This window comes from Contarinia nasturtii, unplaced genomic scaffold, assembly GCF_009176525.2.
Source record: "Contarinia nasturtii isolate CC-2019 unplaced genomic scaffold, AAFC_CNas_1.1 Cnas_scaffold_810, whole genome shotgun sequence".
Classification (NCBI taxonomy): Eukaryota; Metazoa; Arthropoda; class Insecta; order Diptera; family Cecidomyiidae; genus Contarinia; species Contarinia nasturtii.
The window spans coordinates 1,306,952-1,329,629 of record NW_022198157.1 but is presented as its reverse complement, the minus strand read 5'-3'; the positions used below and the strand labels follow the sequence as shown (position 1 = coordinate 1,329,629).

Below are 22,678 nucleotides of genomic sequence, written 5' to 3'. Positions count from 1 at the left end.
TTACCATCCAGAAACATTAATATAGAAAATGGAAGATGGGTGAAAATTGAACAACGAGAATACGATAGAGTATCAGCAGCAACAGAAAAAGCATCTCTTTTGGTCGAAATGCGAAAGCATTGTCGTCGATGGAAAACGACGACGGTACCAGTAGCAGATATGAATGTGGCAGCTCTTCTATACCAAAAACCAAAATCTTCGCTCTTGAAATGTACCCAATAGATAGGGTGGATGAAAGCAGTCGGGAGCCGCACATTGTGTGTGCGTGGTATTTCTCTGTGTATATCACACCATACTCAACTGATATTGCTTCTTCCGCTGCTAAGGAACAATCACAATCTATTCGGTCGATAGAAAAAAGAGAGAGAGAGAGAGTGAGAAACGTAATTTTGTTACGTTACAAACGAACATCAGCCCTCGCACTACACACTTTTCTTTCGTTCATTCTCTTTTTCTTTCGGTGAATTTTCTGATAACAATATCGTTTGAATTTCTACTGCGTACATTTTCCTATCGGGTTCTCATTCGTATCTTCATTAAACGACAAATCGCCCTCACTCTCTCACTCCCCGTGTCTTTTTTTTGTATCTCATTGGTGGCGTTGGCGTTCTTCTCTCGTCATCTACGCAATTTCTTTCTAACTTGAACTGTTGGTGGTTTTATCTCATTTGGTATGATCGATATCGAGACAAAAGGTATATCCAATCACACCATTTAACCGAAATGCGTAGATCGGCTCTTAGCAATAGCGTTCCAACTCAAAGCGTCAAAATAATTGTGAAATCAACGTTAGAAAAAAAAAACAGAAACATTCTTTCTGTGGGCATGATTTTGCGGAAGTCATATTGCTACGCAATATTACCGAGATGTATACAACTTGTATTACATGGTTCTTTTCACTCGCGCGTGAGCGCACCAAGAAACGTTAGGCACATTTTTGCGAACGAACAACACAAAAAAGAGCACATTACAGCAATCTACGTACGCCAAACAACCGTTATAATTTACCTGTGAGTTTTTTTTTTCTTCACATCATTTTCAATTTTTTTTTTATTCATTTTTCTGTGCCGCGTGCGAATATCGACCGAACGACCTGATGTGCTGTTTGATGAAGAAGGCCGGTACATAATTGTTGTATTCTCGCGCAAGATTATGTGTTGATCTCAATATTTCTAAGTAGAATTCTTAAAGGTAAAGTCGTGTGTGCGCACACACCGTATTGTTATACGGTTCTCATTCGTCAAACAGAGAGAGAGAGAGAGAAAGAGATCGGTCTAAGTTTTTAAACAATTCCCTTTTGCTCCTCTATTAAGAGTTTATTGTACCGTGTCGTGTACTGCTGTAGCTGTTGCCGCTTTTTTTATTCAGCTGTTCATTTTTTTCGTGCAAATTACTTGTTCGATCTTTATTTGGCTTTGGCGCTTGCCACTTATATGATCAGTGTGTCGTCAATTGCTCACACTCATTCAAAGCCATTTTCATTTTTGCTGAAAGAATTCATTCTACTACTGGTAAAATGTGTGATTTGTCTGTTTTGTGCGTTCATAATAATGACAATCTTTGGCATGCGATCTTTGTTTGGCCAAGGCAAAAGTTGATGAGAATGTTGAAGTTAAGTGTGGAGTGTGCGGTTTATTTCTCTCGTTTGGAGCACGCACGATCATCGTCACTTTTCTTCATTCACCTGCTTTTTATTTTTGGTTGCGCTTCGATTTTTACGTCATTAAAGCTGAAATTGTTGCAGTTTTTTCGTGTGTAAAAACACTGAAGCGTTGTGAGTATTTGTCTGACGTCGACTATTTTTTGACATCGCGCCATAAGTGAAACACATAGCCATCGTACAAAGGCAGTGCAACAAACAAAGCAAATCATTTTTTTTTATTTCGAAGCAAAATTTGTGTTACGCGATATTTTTTGTCTTCATTATATTTTTGAGTTGAGTGTTGTTCTTTACTTTGCTGGTATTTATATATACATTGTTACGAGCATGTTTTAAGCTACACGCTATTTCAGCTCCGTGACGAAGGCCAAGCGAACGTAAGTTTAATGTTTTTTTTATTGTGTTGCTTCGTTCATGGAATTGAAAAAAAAAAAAGCAACAGCATTCGATCACACGAACTCTTTCAGGTGAATATTACTACTACGGCACTGATCAACCGTTCCCTCTCTCTGCTCATGTTTACATTTTGCTATGTGTTTTTTTTGTGTTGTCTACGAAATCGTTGCTAATGTAGTTAAAACCGAATGAATTATATATATTTTTCTGTGGTGTTCACGCGCAGGACTGTTGTTGTTGTTTTGTTGCGCGAACGAAGCACACAAACTCTTGCCAAACACCAGAGTTTGCCAGCGCGAGCCGTGTTGTTATTGTGTATTTTATCAATCAAAAAAACTGAGAGCCAAATGAGCGCTGCAAACATACAACGGCACAAAAATGAAAGAGCTGAACGTTTGTTCAATCGTTCGTTACTTTGTACAAAAAAAGGCGATTGCTTATACAATCGAATTGGCTGTTCGTCACTGGCAAACGCTATTTTTTCGAACGAGAAATAAGCAGACAAAAAGCGACACAACCATCAAAGCGAAACAAAGCGTCAGCCAATATTCATATTCATTCGCTTCGACCGAAAGAAAGAACGACGGAAAAAAAACCTTCGAAATTGTATGCGATACAAATTGTATCCAAATAGAAAATGTCAACAGATATTTTGCGTCAAGCGAAAATATACGGCACACGTGGATATGAGCAAGCAAACGAACGAGCAGTGGTGACACCAAAATGAATCGCTTCAGTACCGATCTCAATCGCACCGTGCTGGTGTGAAATACAAATAATCGAATATTTTTCGGCATATTCGAAGCGACATTGAGACACTAAAAGATTGTCTTTTGATTAGACGCGATGTGTTACTTAGTAAATGCCAACGCGCAAAAAAAGATATCCAATCACGAAGGTTCATCGGCCAAAAAAAAAATAGAGACGCAAATATTACCCAAGATATATTTCAATTTTAAAAACAAACATAAAATTTCCTGAGATGAAAATTATTATGCGAACATAAGCGTAAAAAATGGTGTGCATGGCAAGTAGCCGATGGATGAGTGCAAACAAGTATGTTTTTTTTCCCTCAACTTTTTGCAAAGTACACGAGAATACGATCAAATGATCGCGTTCGCACACGCAAGAATCGGCGTAATTGCATTTGTTTCGATCGCACATTTAAGGTGTGTGAGAGAATAGTGCGCCGAGCCACAATTTACGCTTTATGCGTCGAAAATTTAAGAGAAGAGAAATAATAATAATATAGATAATAAAATCACAAAGTCAGCGTTTTTACACGCTCGCGCGGAGAAAGAAATATATGTATGATAATTTTTACTCCATTGGCCCATGCGGTTTCATCATTCGATACGCGTTTATCACCTTTATGTTGTTGCTTTTTTTATCACAAAAACTGAGCCTATGTTCATTACTTATCTCTCAGGGACTCTACGACTAGATATTACGTTCATTTGTACCTTTCGTCGTTCGCCATTTAATGCATATATATGTATAATAGATTTGAAAAGTCGTTTCTCCCTATTTTATTGCAATTACAAACGAGCAACAGTTTTACGATGCTCTCAAACCGGGCACTCACTGAGAAAACGGATCCTTAATATATAGTTTTTGCTTGCCTCTTTCATATCTTCTCTTTGGTTCTTTAGTATGTGTCATGGCGTTCTGGAGCTGTGATCATTCGGTGCTGGCTGATTATTTCATTTTTATTCCCCGTGTGTGTACGCGCGGCCTCATCGCTCTCCCTCTCTCTCTTTGCCGATTTTTTTTTCTGTTATTTTTCTGCTGTTGCTAAGCATAAAACCTTTTTTTTCGCTTATTTTTTATATTCGTCGACTTCGTCGTTGTTGTCGTCCATCGCAATGTTTCACAGCCATGAAATGTGCATGATGCGCTTTGCTGTCTGCATTTCATTTCAACATTTATCATTGCAGCTCTTATATCGTTTCGTTGTTTTGTTTTGAGTTTTTTTTTTCTCTCTGCTTTTTTTTTGTTGTTTCGTTAAGAAAAGACACATGAAGCAGTACGGCTCTCTCACACACAAAATAAGTGCGCGAATGGCAAATAAAAATCTTTATATGCCCTGCACAGATGAGCTCTCTATACTCAACGAAACGAAGCAGAGACCGTATACACATTTTATGTGTGTGTATCTATATAGAGGTATATATTTATAGAGTTATGCACATTGCTTACACGTTTCCATCACATACGCGAAAAAAAAAACAACAAAAATTGTTTTTTTTTTCGCATAAAAGTCTCTCTTGCATTTTTCTTTCTTGGATTTCTCTTGGTTGTGCGCGCCGAGCGTTCTGCGAGTTGTTGTTGGTGTTTTTGTTCGCATTCGTTTCTTTTGTTTGTTTGTTTCGTTTAACCGTTTTTATTTGCGTCCGATTCGTTCGGTTTTATTTCGCTTTGCTTGATTTTCTGATGATGTCTGTGTTTCTATGGAATGCAATGGCAATGAAATATGAACAAGAATGAACGGCAAAACGGCAACAACAACAGCACCACATTAATGACGAGAGAATCGTCGTTCCGATTGCTTGTGATGGTCGATGTTATATGCCAGGCTGCTTTAAACCACGAAAAAGACGACGAAAGAAGCGAAAAAAAAAACCAAAATAAAAAAAAGAAACTAAAAACAATGACAAAACGTAATAATTCGCTTTTTCTGTGTCTCTCTGTCTTTCCATTCGCTGAATCGAGTCACTTTTTTGTTGTTGTTGTTGTTCGCTTGCGATTGGTGTTTGTGGAAAACTTTTACACTTTTTAGCCGTATTCGATTTGGTTGAAGAGTTGAACATTGATTAGCGCATGAGTTTCTAGCTATTTCTAGGATATTTTTCGATCTGGTTGAATGCAATCACGCGCACGCACATAGACAGCAGCGAACAAGTGCAACAAACCTGTATCAACCAAAGACCATTGCCATTTATTCTAACAAGCAAAACAATTACGACAATGCATTTTTCTCGGAATTTCTTCAATTTTTGCTGCATCGCAAACAAAAATAAAAAGAACATTGAAAATCACTTTGGCGCTGATCTTTCTGTTTCTGCCCAAGAATTCTAATGAACAAATGAGACAGAGTCTGTGTGTATATGACCTTCCCAATCAACGTTAATTTTGCATTTTTAATGAATAAAGAAAAAAACAACAACAAAAATAAACAGAAAATATTCTGACCGGATGAACAGTTCAAGTATCGCAAGCATTGGCAAAAGAATTGTGGAAATACAGCATATATGCAAAGAAGGCAGAAAATTATTGGTAAAAAAGGGAACGTGCCGTCATATATATACACACCGTACTCCACTTGCACACATCATTCACCATACATAATCATTAACATATAATTTAGATCATTCAATTTATTCCATGCATATTCATCAACCATCATAATTCAAAATCAAAAGTGTTGCTGAAAGATTAATGCGTACGGATGAGAATGAGACGAAAGAGAGATGAGACTACGAACAATATTTAACCTGATTGAAATTGGTCAAGAAATCAAACTGATTTTCATTCAATAAAAATCATTCATTTTACTTATCGCTGATTCGATAATAATTTATGAACTTTTTTTTTCTCTATACGTTTGTTTGGCCATTTAACCGTAAAAGATTTACGGCCGCGATAATATGATTATTTTTTGTTTTTGCTGTGAATGTGTGTGTGTGTGTGTGTGTGTGTGGGTACGAAGTATCGTATTTAATAGTATGATATGTTTACAAAACAGACGAGCGCCGCAAAGTTTGAAAGCGAATGAAAGAAGAGAAAAAAAAAGCCACACAGATATCGGCGCAAAGAACAATAGCAAAATACAAGAAGGGAAAAGAAGGTGCTGCAAGACATTTTAAATCGCTTTCAATCAGTGATGATGATCGGTAGCGTAATATTTATTGCAAATTTATTCGGAGCTGTTTAGGAGTTGATATGCATTTTTATTTATGTGTCACCACCATATTCAAGACATTATTGATACGTTTTTGTGTGTTTTAGTTTGTTTTTTATTTTTGTTTAAGTCTACGCTAGCGCAGATTATTGTTGTTCTTTTTCTGTTGCCTGCTTTCGAAAGAATGTCTGGCTCGTACACATATTTCAAACCATTGTCATGGTACACATTAAATGCGCGACAACGACAAGTGTTTAATTTGTTGCCTTCTCGCACACATGATACCGTTACAATATCAATAAATTCCGATCGGTGACGAGGACGGTGATGTTGTCGACGACAACGCGACACATGAAAAAAATAATAATAAAAAAACAAAACAAAACAAAAAAAACTGTTTCATTCAAACGGTTTCATGAATGGGTTGCCTAGCTATTTACGATGTGTTTAAGAGACGAGAGGAAAAAGAAAATATTTATGCGATCGCAGGCACTAAATCTCACTTAAGAATCATGCAGATTGATGACACTGATTGAAAGAAAAATTTATCTACTTGCATTTTTAACGATTTTTCATTTTCTTTCATTTGTTTTGTCTTACAGAAAGCTGACATGATGGGATTACAGGCGACATCAACGAAACGTAAATACGACCAAACCGGTAAGTGAATTTTGTTTCTCAATTTTGTGTGCATTAGGTCATTCGTGAGATATGTATCTAAAATCATTATTTTTATTCAATTTATGATTAGGCCTAGACGGTGGCGATGATCACCAGAAGACGGAAAATGCATGCAACGAAAATGGTGCAGCAGAAGCAATACAATCAACAAACACAACAACAACATCAACGGCACAATGTACACCGGCCAAGACAAGTCGATGGTCAACAATGCAATTGGATTCGACGCATGTGTCGTCGACGTGCGCATCATCGGCACAAAGTACAACAACAACAACAGCGACATCAAATTCAGCCATTCCAAGTGCTGAAGAGAGCATAGCAAAATTAGAAGCGGTCGCAATGGCATTGCCATCAATGGTGATGCCGCTAAACAGTAATATAAATGGTAATGTTGTTGACGGCAATGGCGTCGATGGAAATTCCATTTGGCGTGATTCGGATAGTACACGATCAACATTGGCCACAACACTATTGAGTGCCGATTTAGAAGACGACGATGATTTTGAAGAGGATGAATTTGATGAAGATGACAGTATTATACCATGTTATTCACCGTTGAGATATCCATGCACAACGAATATGTCCGCACGTAATGGTTATATGTCAGGCGGTGGTGGCTATCCACCGAAGCCAAGCTACTATTCAGAACCATATCCACAACAAAATTGCTCACGAACACCGTACAATGGTTCGTCACAATATGGAAATCGATCGATTTCAATGAGCCCACCACATCATCCGGCGTACGGTGGATGGTCACAACATAATCCACATCATCCGAATTACTATGGACCATCACCGATCGATGTGGGCAACGAACAACAAACAATACGATGCGCTGAAAATGGTAAATCGTATCTGGAATTAGGCAGCAGCAATTATATGAACGGCGATAGTAGGCATTTGAAACGATGCTGTGACGGACGCAATGGAATGTGGTGCAATAATAATAAGCAATGTTACAGAGAACGAAGACTTAAAATGCGCCATTTCTCCATGTTAAAATTATCAAGGTTTCGACAATTATCAGAACAATCGCTGTATCGATCGGTATTAATATGCAATACACTTAAGTATATCGATCGTGAAATTGAACAAGAGAACAAAGATTCGGCCACACAACAGGCCGAATTCCATGCACAACATCATTATACTCAATTGCGACTGGCCAATAATAACAATAATAATAATAATTCATGTGGCGATATGTTACAGCAAATGCAACAACAGCAACAGCAACAACAACAGCAGCAACAACATCATTCACAACAACCGCCACAGCCTCCAATGTCACCAGCCATTAGCAATCGCAATCCAACTTGGACCAATTCCGTTGACACAAGCAATTCGGCCAATGTGCAACAACCACCGCCGCCACAACAACAGCAGCAGCAGCAGCCACCGCCGCAACAGCAACAATCAAATATGAATGTATTACAACGGTCGCCACAGCCACAACAACAACAACAATCGCTAACACCGCCATCTCAACAAACGCAACATATACCGCAACAAACTCCGTATTCAACCACAAGTGATATCAATAGCAATAATTATCTACAGCCATACAATCGAACACCAACACCGATCGTTACAATCATGTCATTTAATGAAACCCTTCCGCCATACGATCATCATCCGTTGCGCGATTGCAACGGTCGTGCAACACCATTTCCCGGCACTAGTTTACCCGACACCGATTCTGGCTACGGTGACGAAGAAAAACCAATCAATTGGAGCAATGTGCTTAGCTTATCATCACAATCGGCACTAGATCCATTGATTAACACAAATACCGATACAAATACAAGTACAAATGCTGAATCCACGACCACAATTACTTCGTTGACGTCTTCATCGAATTTATCTTCCCAACAGCAACAGCAACAACAATCACCGTCTTCGGTTGTCACAACAACAACAACACAATTCACCAGCCTAACACCAATCACACCATCACTAACCAATATTACGACGCCATCGCAACCATCATGGGAATACAATTTCGATATGGATCTCGGCCTCGGTGCTGAACTCACCGAATTACTACCGATGGAACCCACGAAAATCGAAAACGAAATGGATTCATTGACAGCGCTGATGGTTGGCGGTAGCTAGTAATTAATATAAATAAAGAACAACAACAACAACAACGTTGCGGAACAGTTCGATTCGAATTCAAGTGGATTGAATTCGAATCTCTCATGGTTCAAACGTGCTTCTAAAGCAACGTTTTTCTACCCCAAAATGGTTTCGTCAATGACATTGGCGACCGTTCGCCGTATGCTTGATTCGAGCGCCACGATACACCATCGTTTCACCAGTGCCCAAACAAGCAATTCTCATGATCTCTCTATATTCAAAAGCAAAGAAACAAAGTATTATTTAAAGAAGAAGAAAAAATCAAAGATCAAAGCTTACAAACAGAATCAAACGAACGGGCACGACCGATGATCATTGACAAATCCTCAGGTTGTGATGGCTGTGCTACGAGTGTCTATTCAAAAGAAACTTTTTTTTTTGCAAATTCTTCTGAACAAAAAACGGAAGAAACGTCGACAAAAAAAATTAAATGAATGAGAGAAATTAAAAAGAAGAAGAAAACACTTTTAGTTGTTATTCTATTATAGATAAATGATAAACGCACATTTTTTCTTCAAACGAGATTTCAAATTTCAATTGAAGACTCAAGTCTCTCCTTCTCACCGTAGAATGAAACATAAAAAGTATCTCGTTTCGAATTTCACATATTATATAACCACGGATAATTTGTTATTATTGTTTGATGCGCAAAAAAATTCCTTTGTTATCGCAAAGCAACCAACAAAAAATGATCTTGTTATATTTTTTGTTTCTCTCGCATTGAATTTTGTTTATTTTTTTTAAATTGATTTTCCATTTAATTTGTTAAACGTTGCAACATAAATCAACACGGAATTTAGTAAAATCAGTTCTCGAGAGCGGGTCAGAATGGACAATTTAAAATTCACTGCTGATTTATGTTCTCTTTTGTTTTAAATTGAAAACGTTTAAAGATTCGTCGAATTTTGACGAAATTTTCCTATAGTTAACTAAAATGGCTAAACAAATGCACAAACATCACCCAAATATCCAAATACAGCTGCTACTTCCCATTTGTTTCGTAGAGAAATGGTCGAAAGAAGTCTGTGATGATCATGATTTTTTATGCACAAAAATCTGTACTCCATGTAGAAAAGTGAATTATTTGAAATAAGGACTAAATCATCACATATTACGACTATTTCTCTTCCAAACATTTATTGATTGATTTGGAATGAATAAAAAAAAACCGGCAAAAATCCATTTGGTTTGTGCATATGTTTGCGAGACACGAATTTATTTGCTTTAATTTTTTTATAGAAATTTTTGTTTCTATATCATTTTCGTACGTTGAATGTGAGACGAGAGAGATAGATTGAGCGCGAAATGGGAGAGATAAGAAGTGTGTCAGAGACACGCTCACTTTTTACTATGTGCCGCATTATTCTTAGTATAATAACTTGAACAATCGACATACAAAATGAGAAGAAACACAAAACAAACACGTAAATTTAAAACACAAAATGAAAACGAAAAAAATGAAAAAATCCACAATTAATTTATTGCTAGTATGTTAATTGACGCATCCAGAAAATATTAAGCAAATAAAGAGAAAATGGAGAAAAACACACACACCTATGAATTAAAGAAATTATTATTATTATTATAATTATTGAAAATAAAAAAATATTTTATTTACATTTTACTTCTAATACTTAATCAATGTGCATCAGCTACTCATAAATTATGTAACTTTTACGATTAAATTTAGACGTATATTTCTGTACATAGTATTTCATATATTATATATATTTGAGGCAGTTTTGCATTGTAAATTTGAATCGGCGCTGAGTCAATAGACAGACAAAAATGCAACTCAAACATACACAAATCCAGCAATTTTTCATCTATAGCATAATATTACAACAAAAAGAAACATTTTAGCAGAAAAAATCGCGGTGATAGAGTTTAATCATCGCGTTTCTTTCTCTTCTTTTTTCTAAATAGCTCGAATTTTAGACAAAATGCAACATACAAAGGATTTAAAATAATAATAATGAAAAAAGAAACATAATGAAACCCCTTCTACTACCAAATGGTCACTAAACATCTTTCGCATTGACAAACAAATTTCAAAATAGTAAAAAAATAATTTAAACAAATATTTTTTATCGAAAACAAAAAATAAGCAAATCCAAAAATAAAACGACGAACAAATTACATTTATATATTTACAAATTTGAACTAAATTTAGATGAAAACAACAACAACAAAACTATGTGTATCTGAAAAATCATTAAAGTAAAACAAAAAAAAAACTAGATTTGTATATAAACTGAGAAAAAGAACCATATTATTCATTCGCAAAACAATTTACAGAATGAAAGAACAACAAAACAAACGATAGAAATATCAATAAAATAAAAAATATATTACATTAAATTGGGCATTTTCTATTTCCACATTTTTCTTTTTCAGACTCTTTTTTAATGAACATTTGCAGATCGATATACAGAACATTCTTGATATATTTTCAACGAGGTTTGGTATGCTTTCAATTCTTGAGGTAGTTTTGAAATTGGAACAGCTTCAAACTGCCAAAAAATTGCTTAAACTACATCAATCGTAACCTATGTCATATAGGTTTTTCGATTATTGTAAAAATTGTAACCTTTCCAGAACGAGTACCAAATTATACAAAAGTATATAATCACCATGTCTGACTCGAATCTATTTATGAATAACCCAAAATTTTTCGCGTTGATAAAACTTTGACTCGAAACTTTTATCTTTACAATTCGTCGGTGTTCTAGAAAATATGGAAATATTTAAAATAAACTTTCTTTAACTAAAAATTTTAAACAAATATGCATTCTTCAATATGTATCTCATTTTCTGCTGAAGCATTTAATTATATCGAATGGCATTATATTACAAGTAAATCAATTAACAATTTCAATAAGTTATATTTCATATTGTGTCGTCTTTTCTAGATCTTTCATGTCTCGTTAATGATATTCCAGAGCCTTTGAAGAATTCCTGAATTTTCTTAAATCGAAAATTCCTTCTTAATTTTGATCTATTCAAATTCTTTAGTTAAAAGCAAATATTTAAAAAAATGTGAGTACAATAACCTCAAATTTGGTAATTTATTTTTTTATTTATAATTCTATTGACTTATTTTTGGCTATAGAAGGTTTTTTCCAAGCATATATTTAATAATACGAAGGGGAAAAAGAACAATGATAATTCCCATTTAAAGCTTTTACCAGTTTCTCACATTTTACTGGATAAAAATGTCAAAAAATAAGAACACCCTTTTACTCAATGTTGATCGATAGAATGAAAACATTAAATTATTGGAAAAAAATAGAGATAACCTCTCAGTCATTGCTATTTACTAATGTCTTTTCGCCATTTGTATTTTTTCCGAAGCAAAGCTATATGCCCTTGAATAAAATACTGGTGAATAACGGCAGCAATTTGGCTCGAATTGTGATCTGGAAAATGGAACACATTTTTGCGCATTTGTTTTTCGCGTTGATGAAATATCTCAAATTCTTTATCTCAATCGAACCTATTTGAGTGCAAGTAGAGCTCTAAATTGTTATCAATTCGAGTGCTTACCTTGAACATCAACCATCCTTGTAATTATAATCATGTAATGGATACTGAAAAAGGTGTGGCGTTGAATTTGAACTGAAAATTCTCAAAAATCAATAAAACAGCGATGCAATTTTTTTTCGTTTTTTTTTCCAAAGTTCACAAGAAAACATGATTTATTGTTTTTTTGCTCTTACTACATAAAATTGGTAAAATGAAATAACCCATAAAAATTGTCTAAACATTGTTTTGTTTCTTGTCCAAGCACATCCATTACATTCAATTTGATTTTTCACAACTCTTTCAATCGATTATTATTTACTGTAGCCTATGCCTTCCTGGATATAATTGCCTGCTGCGCTCTATATTCTAATTAACAGAATTTAAAAAAAAAATGTTTAATAAAGTATCCTTTATTTGGTTTGACCACGCTAAATGTAAACTGGAAAATGTTTTTTTTTAATTTAATTTTTGTTCAATTTGACGCATAAATAAGTTTTCATATCTATTCACTTTTTTGTAGATTGTGAATTAATAATAAACGAAGCCAAAATAATTTATGATGCACCAAGTCCGTGGAAAAAAACGGCGTTTTTTCCAATTTTCAAAAAAAGAGGCAAACAAACCGAGCCGAAACACAATATCGATCGTTCAAAATGCTCTCGTAGCATAATAAATTTTACTTGATTTTTTGTTTAAATAGAATTTTTTTAACACTCCTTTTTTAGTATTCGAATTCAGTGAAATAATTACATCATTACTTAAATTTATATATAATTGTTTTTAAATTAGAGATTTGTGTGTATGTGTGTGCGAGTGTTGAAATGTTACTGCTCCATGTTTTTGTTTGTTTGTTTGAATGAATGATATTTGCGATAAAATAAATGACATTAATTTCTCATACAGGACAATTCGTTCTGGCCTTTTTGTTTCATGTTATTTGATTTCTCCTAGCAACGATTGTCTACCTTTCGAATTTCGTTTGTTTTTCTTCCTCCTTATTTTGAACGTCTCGATCTTTTTCATGCAAACAATTCTCTTTTTTACATTCAAAAACATTACGTAATTTTCTTTTCTTTACATGCTAAATATTACATAAATTTATTTCTTTTGTTCTAAATCAAAGAAGAAGAAAAAAATGTGTCCTTGTATCAAATACATTGAAAATATTATATATATAAATCCTATGTCTTTCGGATGGAGTTTTCAGATTTTAGTGCAATCTTACGAAAGTGAGTTAGAGAAAGAGAAAAAGAAAAGTTTTAACACAAAGAATATATTGATTTAATGCAATAGTAAAATAGGTCCACGAAAACTGCCCTTCTTTCGACTAGTACAAACGCATCATTCAATTGAAAATTGTTCATTGCACCAACATTACGCAGTGGTCATCAATTTTTTTCATTTAATCAATTCAACGGAATATTTAGTAATAAACGCAAAAAATCGACAGTTTTGATAGGTTACCGTAAATGACATGAGAAAACAAAACAAACAAAAAATAAACGTCAAAACAGAGAAGAAAAAATTGCTTGTAATCTATGTTCTCTGTTGTTTCTCATAACGTGTTCATGATGTGTTTCAATTGTTTTGTTGTTATTTATTCTTGCTCATAGAGTTCAATATCTATTGTTTTGTTGTTGTTCATTGCTTGTTTTCAGTTGTCATATTTTGATTTTTTTCGATTTGAAAAATATCGGTGTATATGCTATAAAAGTGATTTTTATCTGCTTACATATTTCTTTTTTAGTTTTGCGTCTAAGCAAGTCTGATTTATTTATTTGTAACTTCCTTTCTCGGCATTTGTTTGTATCATTTCCGTATAGACAGTAGCCCAACCAAAAAAAAATTGGGAATTGGAAATTTGATTTTTTTTCTTTTCACATAATATTTTTTATCTATTTGATTCATTTCTACTATATATATACTATATCAATCATTTCAATTAAAATTGAGTGTACAAATACTAATGTTCGTTATTTATTCTTTTAACAGCAAGTTCGCCTATAATTTTGAATTAATTTTTGGGCGGGGCGAAGTAGATATTTAGGAAGTAAAAGAGTGATAGTGATAAAACATCAAACTAAAATATTTATTCACGATAGTTTTTGCATCCTAAAAAAAACAATTAAATTTCCATACGTATGCCGTACATCGAAGTAGTGGCGATTTCGTTTGTTTTCTCTCAACATTTTAAAATGAAAAGGAACATAAATATTAACATCAGTATTTTTGCGTTGAAAATTCTGATTTTGCAGATTCAATTACGTTTTAACTAGTTGTCTTTGTGTGTATAAGGATGACCCAATGTAAAGGTACTAGATTGAAATTCTGAACATGCCTCTGTCTATCTGTCTATCTATCTCTGTCTGTTTGACATTTGTTTGTTTGTTTTTTTCTTCTTTCTTTCTTCTTCTAATCATTCAATTTGATCAATAATAGATGGTGTAGTGTATGTTGTGTTTATGCTCCCATAGCCTTAATTAATTGTTTAGTTAGCTGGTTGAATGCCGCCGCTGTTGATGTACTTGCGTTTCATCGATGAATCGTAGTTGTCACTGTCGTCGGCATGTACTTGAATTGTGTGCGAAACAATGTTTCCGCCACCGCCACCGCCACCACCACCACCGCCGCCGCTACCATTTGATTCGCTGACATTGTCATAGGATCGTTTGTGGCCGATTCCGCTACCATTCATATCATTTCGTACGTAAATCATGTCAGCGCCACTGGCAAAATTATTCACAACCATTTCTTCGTGTGCGGTCGTGAAGCCGTCCGGTGATTCGGGTGCTGATTGAAGCATTAGCTCATTTGCTTCGTACATATGTTGATTTTCAATCGGTGATACGGGGGCGGAACGTGACATATCAAAGGAAGCGCGCGTATTTTGGCTACCACGATGTTTACGTATTTTATAACTTTGGCCAATCAATTTACTTTCACTGTTTGGATCGATGCGCCAAAAGCAACCCTTTCCCGGTTCATCTTGGGTACGAGCCACTTTCATAAAATATTTATTCAAACTCAAATTGTGACGAATGGAATTTTGCCATCCTTTGCTCGCCTCCAACCGATAATACGGATAATGACGTGAAATGAATGCATAAATGCCGGACAATGTGAGTTGCTTTTCGGGCGATGCTGAAATTGCTTGTACAATCAATTGAGCATAACTGTACGATGGTTTTTCGGTGTCATTATTAGATGATAGTGGTGCAATGAAATTTTCATTTTGAAATGCGGTCGAAATGGATGCGGTGGATTCGTTCGGTTGAACACCTTGTCTCGGTGATGTTTGACAACTGTTTGCCGCACTAATTGTCGTCGTTGGCGATGGCAAACTATGATGTTTACGCTGATAGTTTGTTTGCTGCGGTTGTTGTTGTTGTGGCTGATGGTGATGGTGCTGTCCATACTGAATCGTATTTCGTGGATCATTTTCATGCTGTGGAATATTTATCTTCAATGGACCGCGAGATAATGCGGTCGATTGTTTATTGTCAATGAATTGTTGTTGCTGTTGTTGTTGTTGGTATTGTGGCGGTTGCGGCACCATTTGATGATGCGATTGTTGATGTTGCGGATGATATATTTCAGTCGCATGTGTCGGCGCAAGTTTATTGTTTGTTGCATGCTCGACCAGCACACCGCCATTACCACTGTCCACATAGTTATTCTCTTTTTTTTCAATATAGCTCTCAAAATTCACTAAAATATTTGTACTTGGAAAACGAAAGGTACATCGTTGTGGCAATTTCAGCGGTGCAGTTTTCTTGTGATGAAGCTCATTATCGATAAAGATGCCATTTTTACTGAGGCATACCATGAAAAAATCTTGATTATTACGATCGTAAATGATTTGTATATGCTTGCGTGATACGTAGGTGTTTTCACCTACATGAAAATTAACGGTGGACGCTTTTGAATTGCGTCCAATTTTCACCACATTCTCGGTGATAAAGAGTACGTTTTTGTTGCAGGTTAAACGGCCAAATACTATTCCATTGCTAATTTGAGCTCTTAGCAATTCTTCTTTGGCGGCTAAATCTTCTTGTCCAATTGTCATCGGATGTGCGATAATGGACGATGATCCCGGCGGTGTCGTACCGTTCGTACCATTACCATTGGCTTCGATTTTAATTGGTGTTTCGTAATGCGGTTCGGTACCATTTTTCGTATTATTTGTTGTTGCTGTTGTTGTTATTATGGCGACGGTGGTGGTGGTGGCTGATGTTGATTTTCCACTGTCACCGTTCTCCTCTTTTTTAATATCAACAATCAATGTTTGATCGTTGTTACCGTTTTGTTGATGATCAGTTTCCATGGGTTCGATTTTAATCGGTTCGAGTTTAATATGTTCTCGGTTGTTACCGTTCTCATGCGTTGTCGTGGTTACTTTTCGAAAAACAGATCCTTCGCCCGATTCATTTTTCACAACAACCGTTGTTGTGGCTGTTGCACCAGCTGTTGTTGCCGTTGTTTCCAAATCATTTGGCGGCTGCTTATATTCGCCTGGATTTGCATCATCCGTTGTTGCCGTTGGATACATTTTTCCCGGCGAATTTACCAATCTATACACGCCAGGCAATGAATGAAAATGAAAATTGACATTTAAATCGCCCATAACATGCAATCGACTCTTTTTCTTGCGCTTATGATTACTCTGTTAGTACTGCAACTGGTGAAACTCTTTGAACTGCTACTGGTTGTTGATTTCCGTTAGCGGTCTTTCCGTGTTAACGTCTGATCAATATTTTTCACGTGGTTGCGGTAACACCTATTTTCAGATACACACAGAGAAAAGAAATGGAGAGAGGGAAAGAGAAAAAACACGATTTCATTAAAAAATCATCGATACGATAACGAACGAATAAACGAAATAAATATACACATATATAAAGAGAATTGACCCAATTGGATAATAATAATTCATAGATATGTACGCATATTGTTGTTTTTATCCTTCTCTCATGCAAACGCCAACTAAAATATGCATGCCGGGGACAATAAACATCAATTCGAATTTAAAACAACAACAAAAATTGTATAAACAACAACAAAATACAACACACACCACCATTTACAATCGCCTACTACCACAACTACACTGTCTGACTCTACTCACGTACTTCACGTACACATGACGTGAAAAATAACTAGCCCAACTGAAATTAAGACTATACACAATCAAAATGTAGTGACATTAATTTGATTGTTCCGTTTATTTGATGCAAAGATTTACGCAATATTTACAAACATTACAAATGTTATTAACATCTTTTGTATTGAATAAACAAAAATGCGACACCTAATTTGGCTCGTGATACTTGTTATCTCTCTCTTTTCCTCATTACACTGTATGTGCGTAAATACGCCAATTCAAACAAAAAATGTGCGGAAAAACAATGAATAAGATTTACGTAAATGTGATCCAAGCCAACTTCGCCGAAATCATTTTTTCACAAGCAAAAAAAGTCTGAACTGTCGTGTGTGAAGGGTACAAGAGTGTAAATGGCGTGTGAAACAAAGGGAGAGAAAGAGAGCAAGAGTAAATATGTTTTAATTGGCAACACAACACACAAGTTGAAAACCGCACAAACGCCTGGAAAATCACCAAATCAATCAAATTCTTTTGCACTTAATGTTTCAAGTAAACTGCAGTCGCATGCAATAAATTTTATTTTACGAATGCTTCGAATCAACTTTTTTTTACTTGTTATTCACGGTTTATATTCATAATTGGTTGATTGAAATTGTAAACGAAATGGGATCAAGAGCTTGTACAATTTTTGAGACGAACCAACCGAGAAAAAAAATCGTTCGTTGTACCTGTTTCGTTTTCTTCTTTTTTTCTCTCCTCTCTTATTTATATTTCTCAACCACAACAATACTCTTTATATGCACAATTCAATAACAATATCCGTCGTCACGAGCAAGAGTATGAGGCACAGCAGCAGTAGCAGCAGCAAGTAAAATAGAAGAATTGAATGGTGTCAGGTTTTCCGAGTTTGAAACGTTTCTAAATGATAATATCACACAAACACTCGACTGTTTAACTCTCTGTGGCTGTTTTGACAACGGTAATCGATGATACAAATGTGCAAACACAAAATAAATACATTCAAAATTGGCAATGTTAAAGCAAATTAATTGGCGAAAAAAATTAAAATGATCGAAGTCACTTTTTTTTCTACTGTGCACAAAGTGAATCAAACCGAAAAAATAATAATAAACAAGCGAAACCCGTACACACAGAGAGAAAAGAGAACCGAAACACTTTTCATATACTAATAAATTGGAGACAACAACAGGAGAAAGAAATAAAAAACAAATTAATCGCACCGCTGCGAAAAACACTACACGCATACACCGTGTTTGAAAGAAGAAGAAAAAAACAATACACAGAACACATACAACGATGAAGAAACGACGGCAGTATCTATCGGCTTAAAGCGCCTCTACATACAACACAAAATCGAAAATATTGCTGGCTGCTGTTAGCTTATGCTGCTTTTTTGTCAATCGGTTTTTATGGGTTGTACGTGTGCGTGTACGATTATTTGTATGTTTGATATCACACATCCATATCGTAACAAGAACCACCATACAAATGCTCTCTGCACTGTGTGTGTATGTTTGGGGGGATTTTGTGTGTTATTTTTATGTCAACAAAGGTTAGCTGCTCTGATATGTTCATGTGCTTTGTTTTGCTTTACTTCCCGTGCGAATGGAAACGATACAGATCCCGAACACAAACACGCGCACCCATACACATTCGGCCCAACAACGACATCATATACACCATCGTACACCGGGCGCTTATACATCTATCTATCTATTTATTGGTCATACGATTTACAAAGTACACATGAAATGTGTATTTTATTGCACATGCTCGTCATGTCGGTTTTCCGTACTCAACGGGAACGGGTAACAACGCCAGCTGCACAATTCAGACCGAAGCTGCTGCCAAGTGGAAGAGAGAGCAACAAAAACGCATGTTTGTTTGTTGCCAACGGAACAACCGGACAAAGTTCAGTTCGGGCTCAGTTTCGATCGAAATGAATCTGCTAAGAATTGTTTATATGGTTCCACTGTGCTGTGTGGCCTGTGTGTTACCTGAGCTTATTGAGAGATACTTAACAATAACCACATGGAAACATGTGAATGTTGTATTGAAATAAGTACGAACGACAGACAGCGACGGAACCACCAAACCGGGTTCGTGTCAATGGTGTACACAGAAAATTTTCCATGTGTTTACAGTCAATCGCATAACACACGCAGAGCATGTGAGCGAAAAGAAAGAGAATCGAAACGTATACTATGCATGAGTACAGTAAACAGAAACAGTGAGCAACAACAACAACAACAAAATAAACATTCAAAGCCAAAACACTCACATCCATATATTTGCAATGCTGTGTGTCGGTACAAAATTCAAATGGCAACAATAATTTTTGTTGCTGATTAGAATGTGCGTTTTTCTCTTTCTTTTTTTTAGTCTAGTTAGTTTTTTTTTGTCGCTTGCACACTGTAGATGAAATGCCACCGACAACAATCAAAACAATTCAATATGTGTGTATAGAAAATAATTAAGCCACAATTCTCACATTCTCGTTTTGGCTTTGTTGTCTGTGTGTGTGCGCTGTTTTTTTCGTTGTTGCTGCTGCTGTAAATTAAACAAACAAAAAATATGTACGAAAGACAACGCGATGTTTCGAGAGCGCAAAGAGTACGCAGTTGCTGTTTGGCGTACATATATGCATGAATGGTTGAGAGGCCTCAACGAGGCTTTTCGAAATCGATTTCGTTGAAATCATGTACATATTATTCGATGTCGACAATAACGACGCGTTCTCTTTTCTTTTCCTCTGGCTCATTCGAGGTGACAACATATATACACATTTGCAGTTGTCAATTTTTGGTTTGGCCATTTTCAGACATAGGCACATTTTCTCAAGAACCAGATTCAGGGATTAGATAATCACACTTAAGAATATGTTTGCGCAATGCGTCCGGTTATAGAAAGAAAAACGAACCAAAGCAATTCCGATTCAAATATACATGCTCAAATTGTGATACTCGCGCACGCACAGTTTTGCTTGTCTCCAACAGACACACACACACACACATCCACACGGACAATCCCTCGTCAAAAGTTTGTGAAAAATAACAATAATTGATTTGGAAGATTGTGCTGTTAATGTCATTCATCAAGTACAAATGCCAGCGTTAGAGAGTTAGAACCAACAAAACGTTTCAATCATTCGGCATTCAAATTCAAATTGACGTATGACGCACTGCGTTCTTTTTATTTCTCTAGACTAACTAAAAATATTACAATTTGAAAATAGGTTTCTCGGTATTTATATTTCGATTTGTCATCTAAATCTAAACTATCCTAGCGTGCGTAGCATGGTGACCGTTTTCATCATCATTCGACGCATTACGCATAACCATCGACAAACGCTCTTCTCAAATTCTACATATATCTTTCTTTTTTTGCACTATACATATTGAGCACATTTTTCGTGTGTTTATCGGAGTATCTATGCCTCGGCTCTTTATTTATTCTAGCACGCGCGTATACACACACAGACAGACAGACACAACGTGAATCTATGTAATAGACGCCTGTCATGGCCAACAATGATGACCAACAAACTAAACCTGATTTTTCTCTCTGAACAAAAATTAAAATGCAATCAATCGCATTATTTGTCTCTTTTTCATTTTGTTCTCGCTTGCTCCAGCGCACGATTGAGCAAATAACATTAAGAAAACTGTGAAAACAACGCAAATTGATTAAAAAACAAAATGAATTAATACTATTTGTAAACAAAATGGCAAAATGACAACAACTTCGCATTGACACACTGTTTTGATTAGCACACTCAAAATTCAGATACACATCGACAATAATAACAACAACAAACCGACTACAACGACAAAGGGCAATTGCGCCAGGCAAAATATTTGTTGCCTAATAATATGCAAAATGATTGCAACTTCATGCCGTTCATTCGTACACAGAATTTCAACGGATTCGCCGAATTGGTGATCGATCGACCAGATTTTCCAATTCATTTTTCCAACATTATTGCTCCCCAAGCACAAACAACATATTTTTTTTTCTTCGTATATACATTATGCATGTAGAAGAAATCATAGTACAATTTCTTTTGAAATTGAATACGGCCTACCGCATGTTCAACATACTCACACACACACACATGCATACCAGTACACAAACACCAAACCAAACCAAACCAAATACACCGAAACCACATTTCTGAATGCCATGAAAAAAAAGCTACCCACGGAATGGATATTCATGGCGCATACGGATCAATTTATTTTTTTTCCTCATTCGCCCTTTATTCAAATTCAATTTTTCTTTCAAAAACAACAGCAATTTTTTTATATAACAAAATTGTCTTACAATCGTTGTACAATGGAAACGAACGCTTTTCGGTTTTCTTGATGTTGTTGTTTTTGTTATTGTTATTGACGACCTCTGAGCGTTCGATTTGAACTGATGTGAAAAGAAAATATGTTCGCAATGAATTGTTTGTTAGTAGGCAAAAGAATGCACAAACTACATGAAAATGTATTAAATTATTTACAAAAGGGTAAAGTAAAAATAAAACCACCACCACAAACCCAAAAAAATACCAAATGAAAACCAGTCCAATTGATTTTCTTTTCGCCCGGAATGAAGGAGAAAAGATTTCTTACTTATAGTCAAGAATTTGAAATCACACATCTACTGCGATTTATACACACACAACTTATTCGACGTACACAAAATGACAAGAACAGGGAAAAAAACCAACGAAAGAAAAACAAAATTTATCAAATAAAAAACTATCTACTATCTTATTGAAATTGATGAAAATGTTTAACTAGATAATTGTTTACTTCACTTTGATTCACTCTTTTCGATTCAAAACTCGTTGAATTTAAATGATGAAATTCGAATATGATGTTTTCAACACGCAAAAAATGTCTTTCTTTATTGTAAATAAACTCTTATTTTTCTTGTCTTTAAATTTCGACAACAAATCTTGCTGAAAATATCGAATTTAATCGTTTGATTCACACACTTTGAACTGTTTTTATATATTTTTTCGATTTTGTTTATTTGATGTGCACCGAAGAGTCCGAAGAAATTCCGCTTCGTTCACTGTTGTAATAACATATTTATATAATGTGTTGTATCCTGATGAAAAACGTGCCGCACATTTTCTGTGTCTCTTCAAGAACGCACTAATTGTGTATTGTTTGTAGTTTAGTTCAGCGGTATTTACGGCATAGTGTATTCGAAAAAAGAGAGAGTAAATGTATGAGATTTAATGGCGTTAAGT

The 22,678-nt window shown here is 35.4% G+C and overlaps 2 protein-coding genes across 6 annotated transcripts in view; one reads left to right on the top strand and one right to left on the bottom strand.

Moving 5' to 3' along the window:
• Positions 1-11,099, top strand: part of LOC116341920 (probable serine/threonine-protein kinase yakA) — a 38,958-nt gene extending 27,859 nt beyond the window's left edge. The window contains exons 3-4 of the mRNA XM_031769327.1: positions 6,560-6,617; positions 6,709-11,099. Coding sequence (XP_031625187.1) covers positions 6,560-6,617; positions 6,709-8,759 — 2,109 coding nt within the window. The 3' untranslated portion in view covers positions 8,760-11,099. The remainder of the gene's footprint in view (positions 1-6,559; positions 6,618-6,708) is intronic.
• Positions 11,100-14,373: 3,274 nt separating this feature from the next.
• On the bottom strand, positions 14,374-22,585 carry LOC116341926. Of its 5 annotated transcripts, XM_031769341.1 has the most exons (3): positions 22,233-22,585; positions 16,971-17,085; positions 14,374-16,879 (listed from the first exon to the last, which is right to left on the bottom strand). In XM_031769341.1, exon 3 carries the CDS (start codon positions 16,855-16,857, stop codon positions 14,797-14,799), a length of 2,061 nt encoding a protein of 686 aa, XP_031625201.1. In that variant the 5' UTR covers positions 16,858-16,879; positions 16,971-17,085; positions 22,233-22,585; the 3' UTR covers positions 14,374-14,796. The 5 variants fall into 5 exon arrangements, with proteins under 5 accessions (XP_031625201.1, XP_031625197.1, XP_031625198.1 ...); XM_031769337.1 differs by having other exon boundaries at positions 14,374-17,085; XM_031769338.1 differs by having other exon boundaries at positions 14,374-17,085; positions 22,238-22,585.
• Positions 22,586-22,678: the final 93 nt, after the last annotated feature.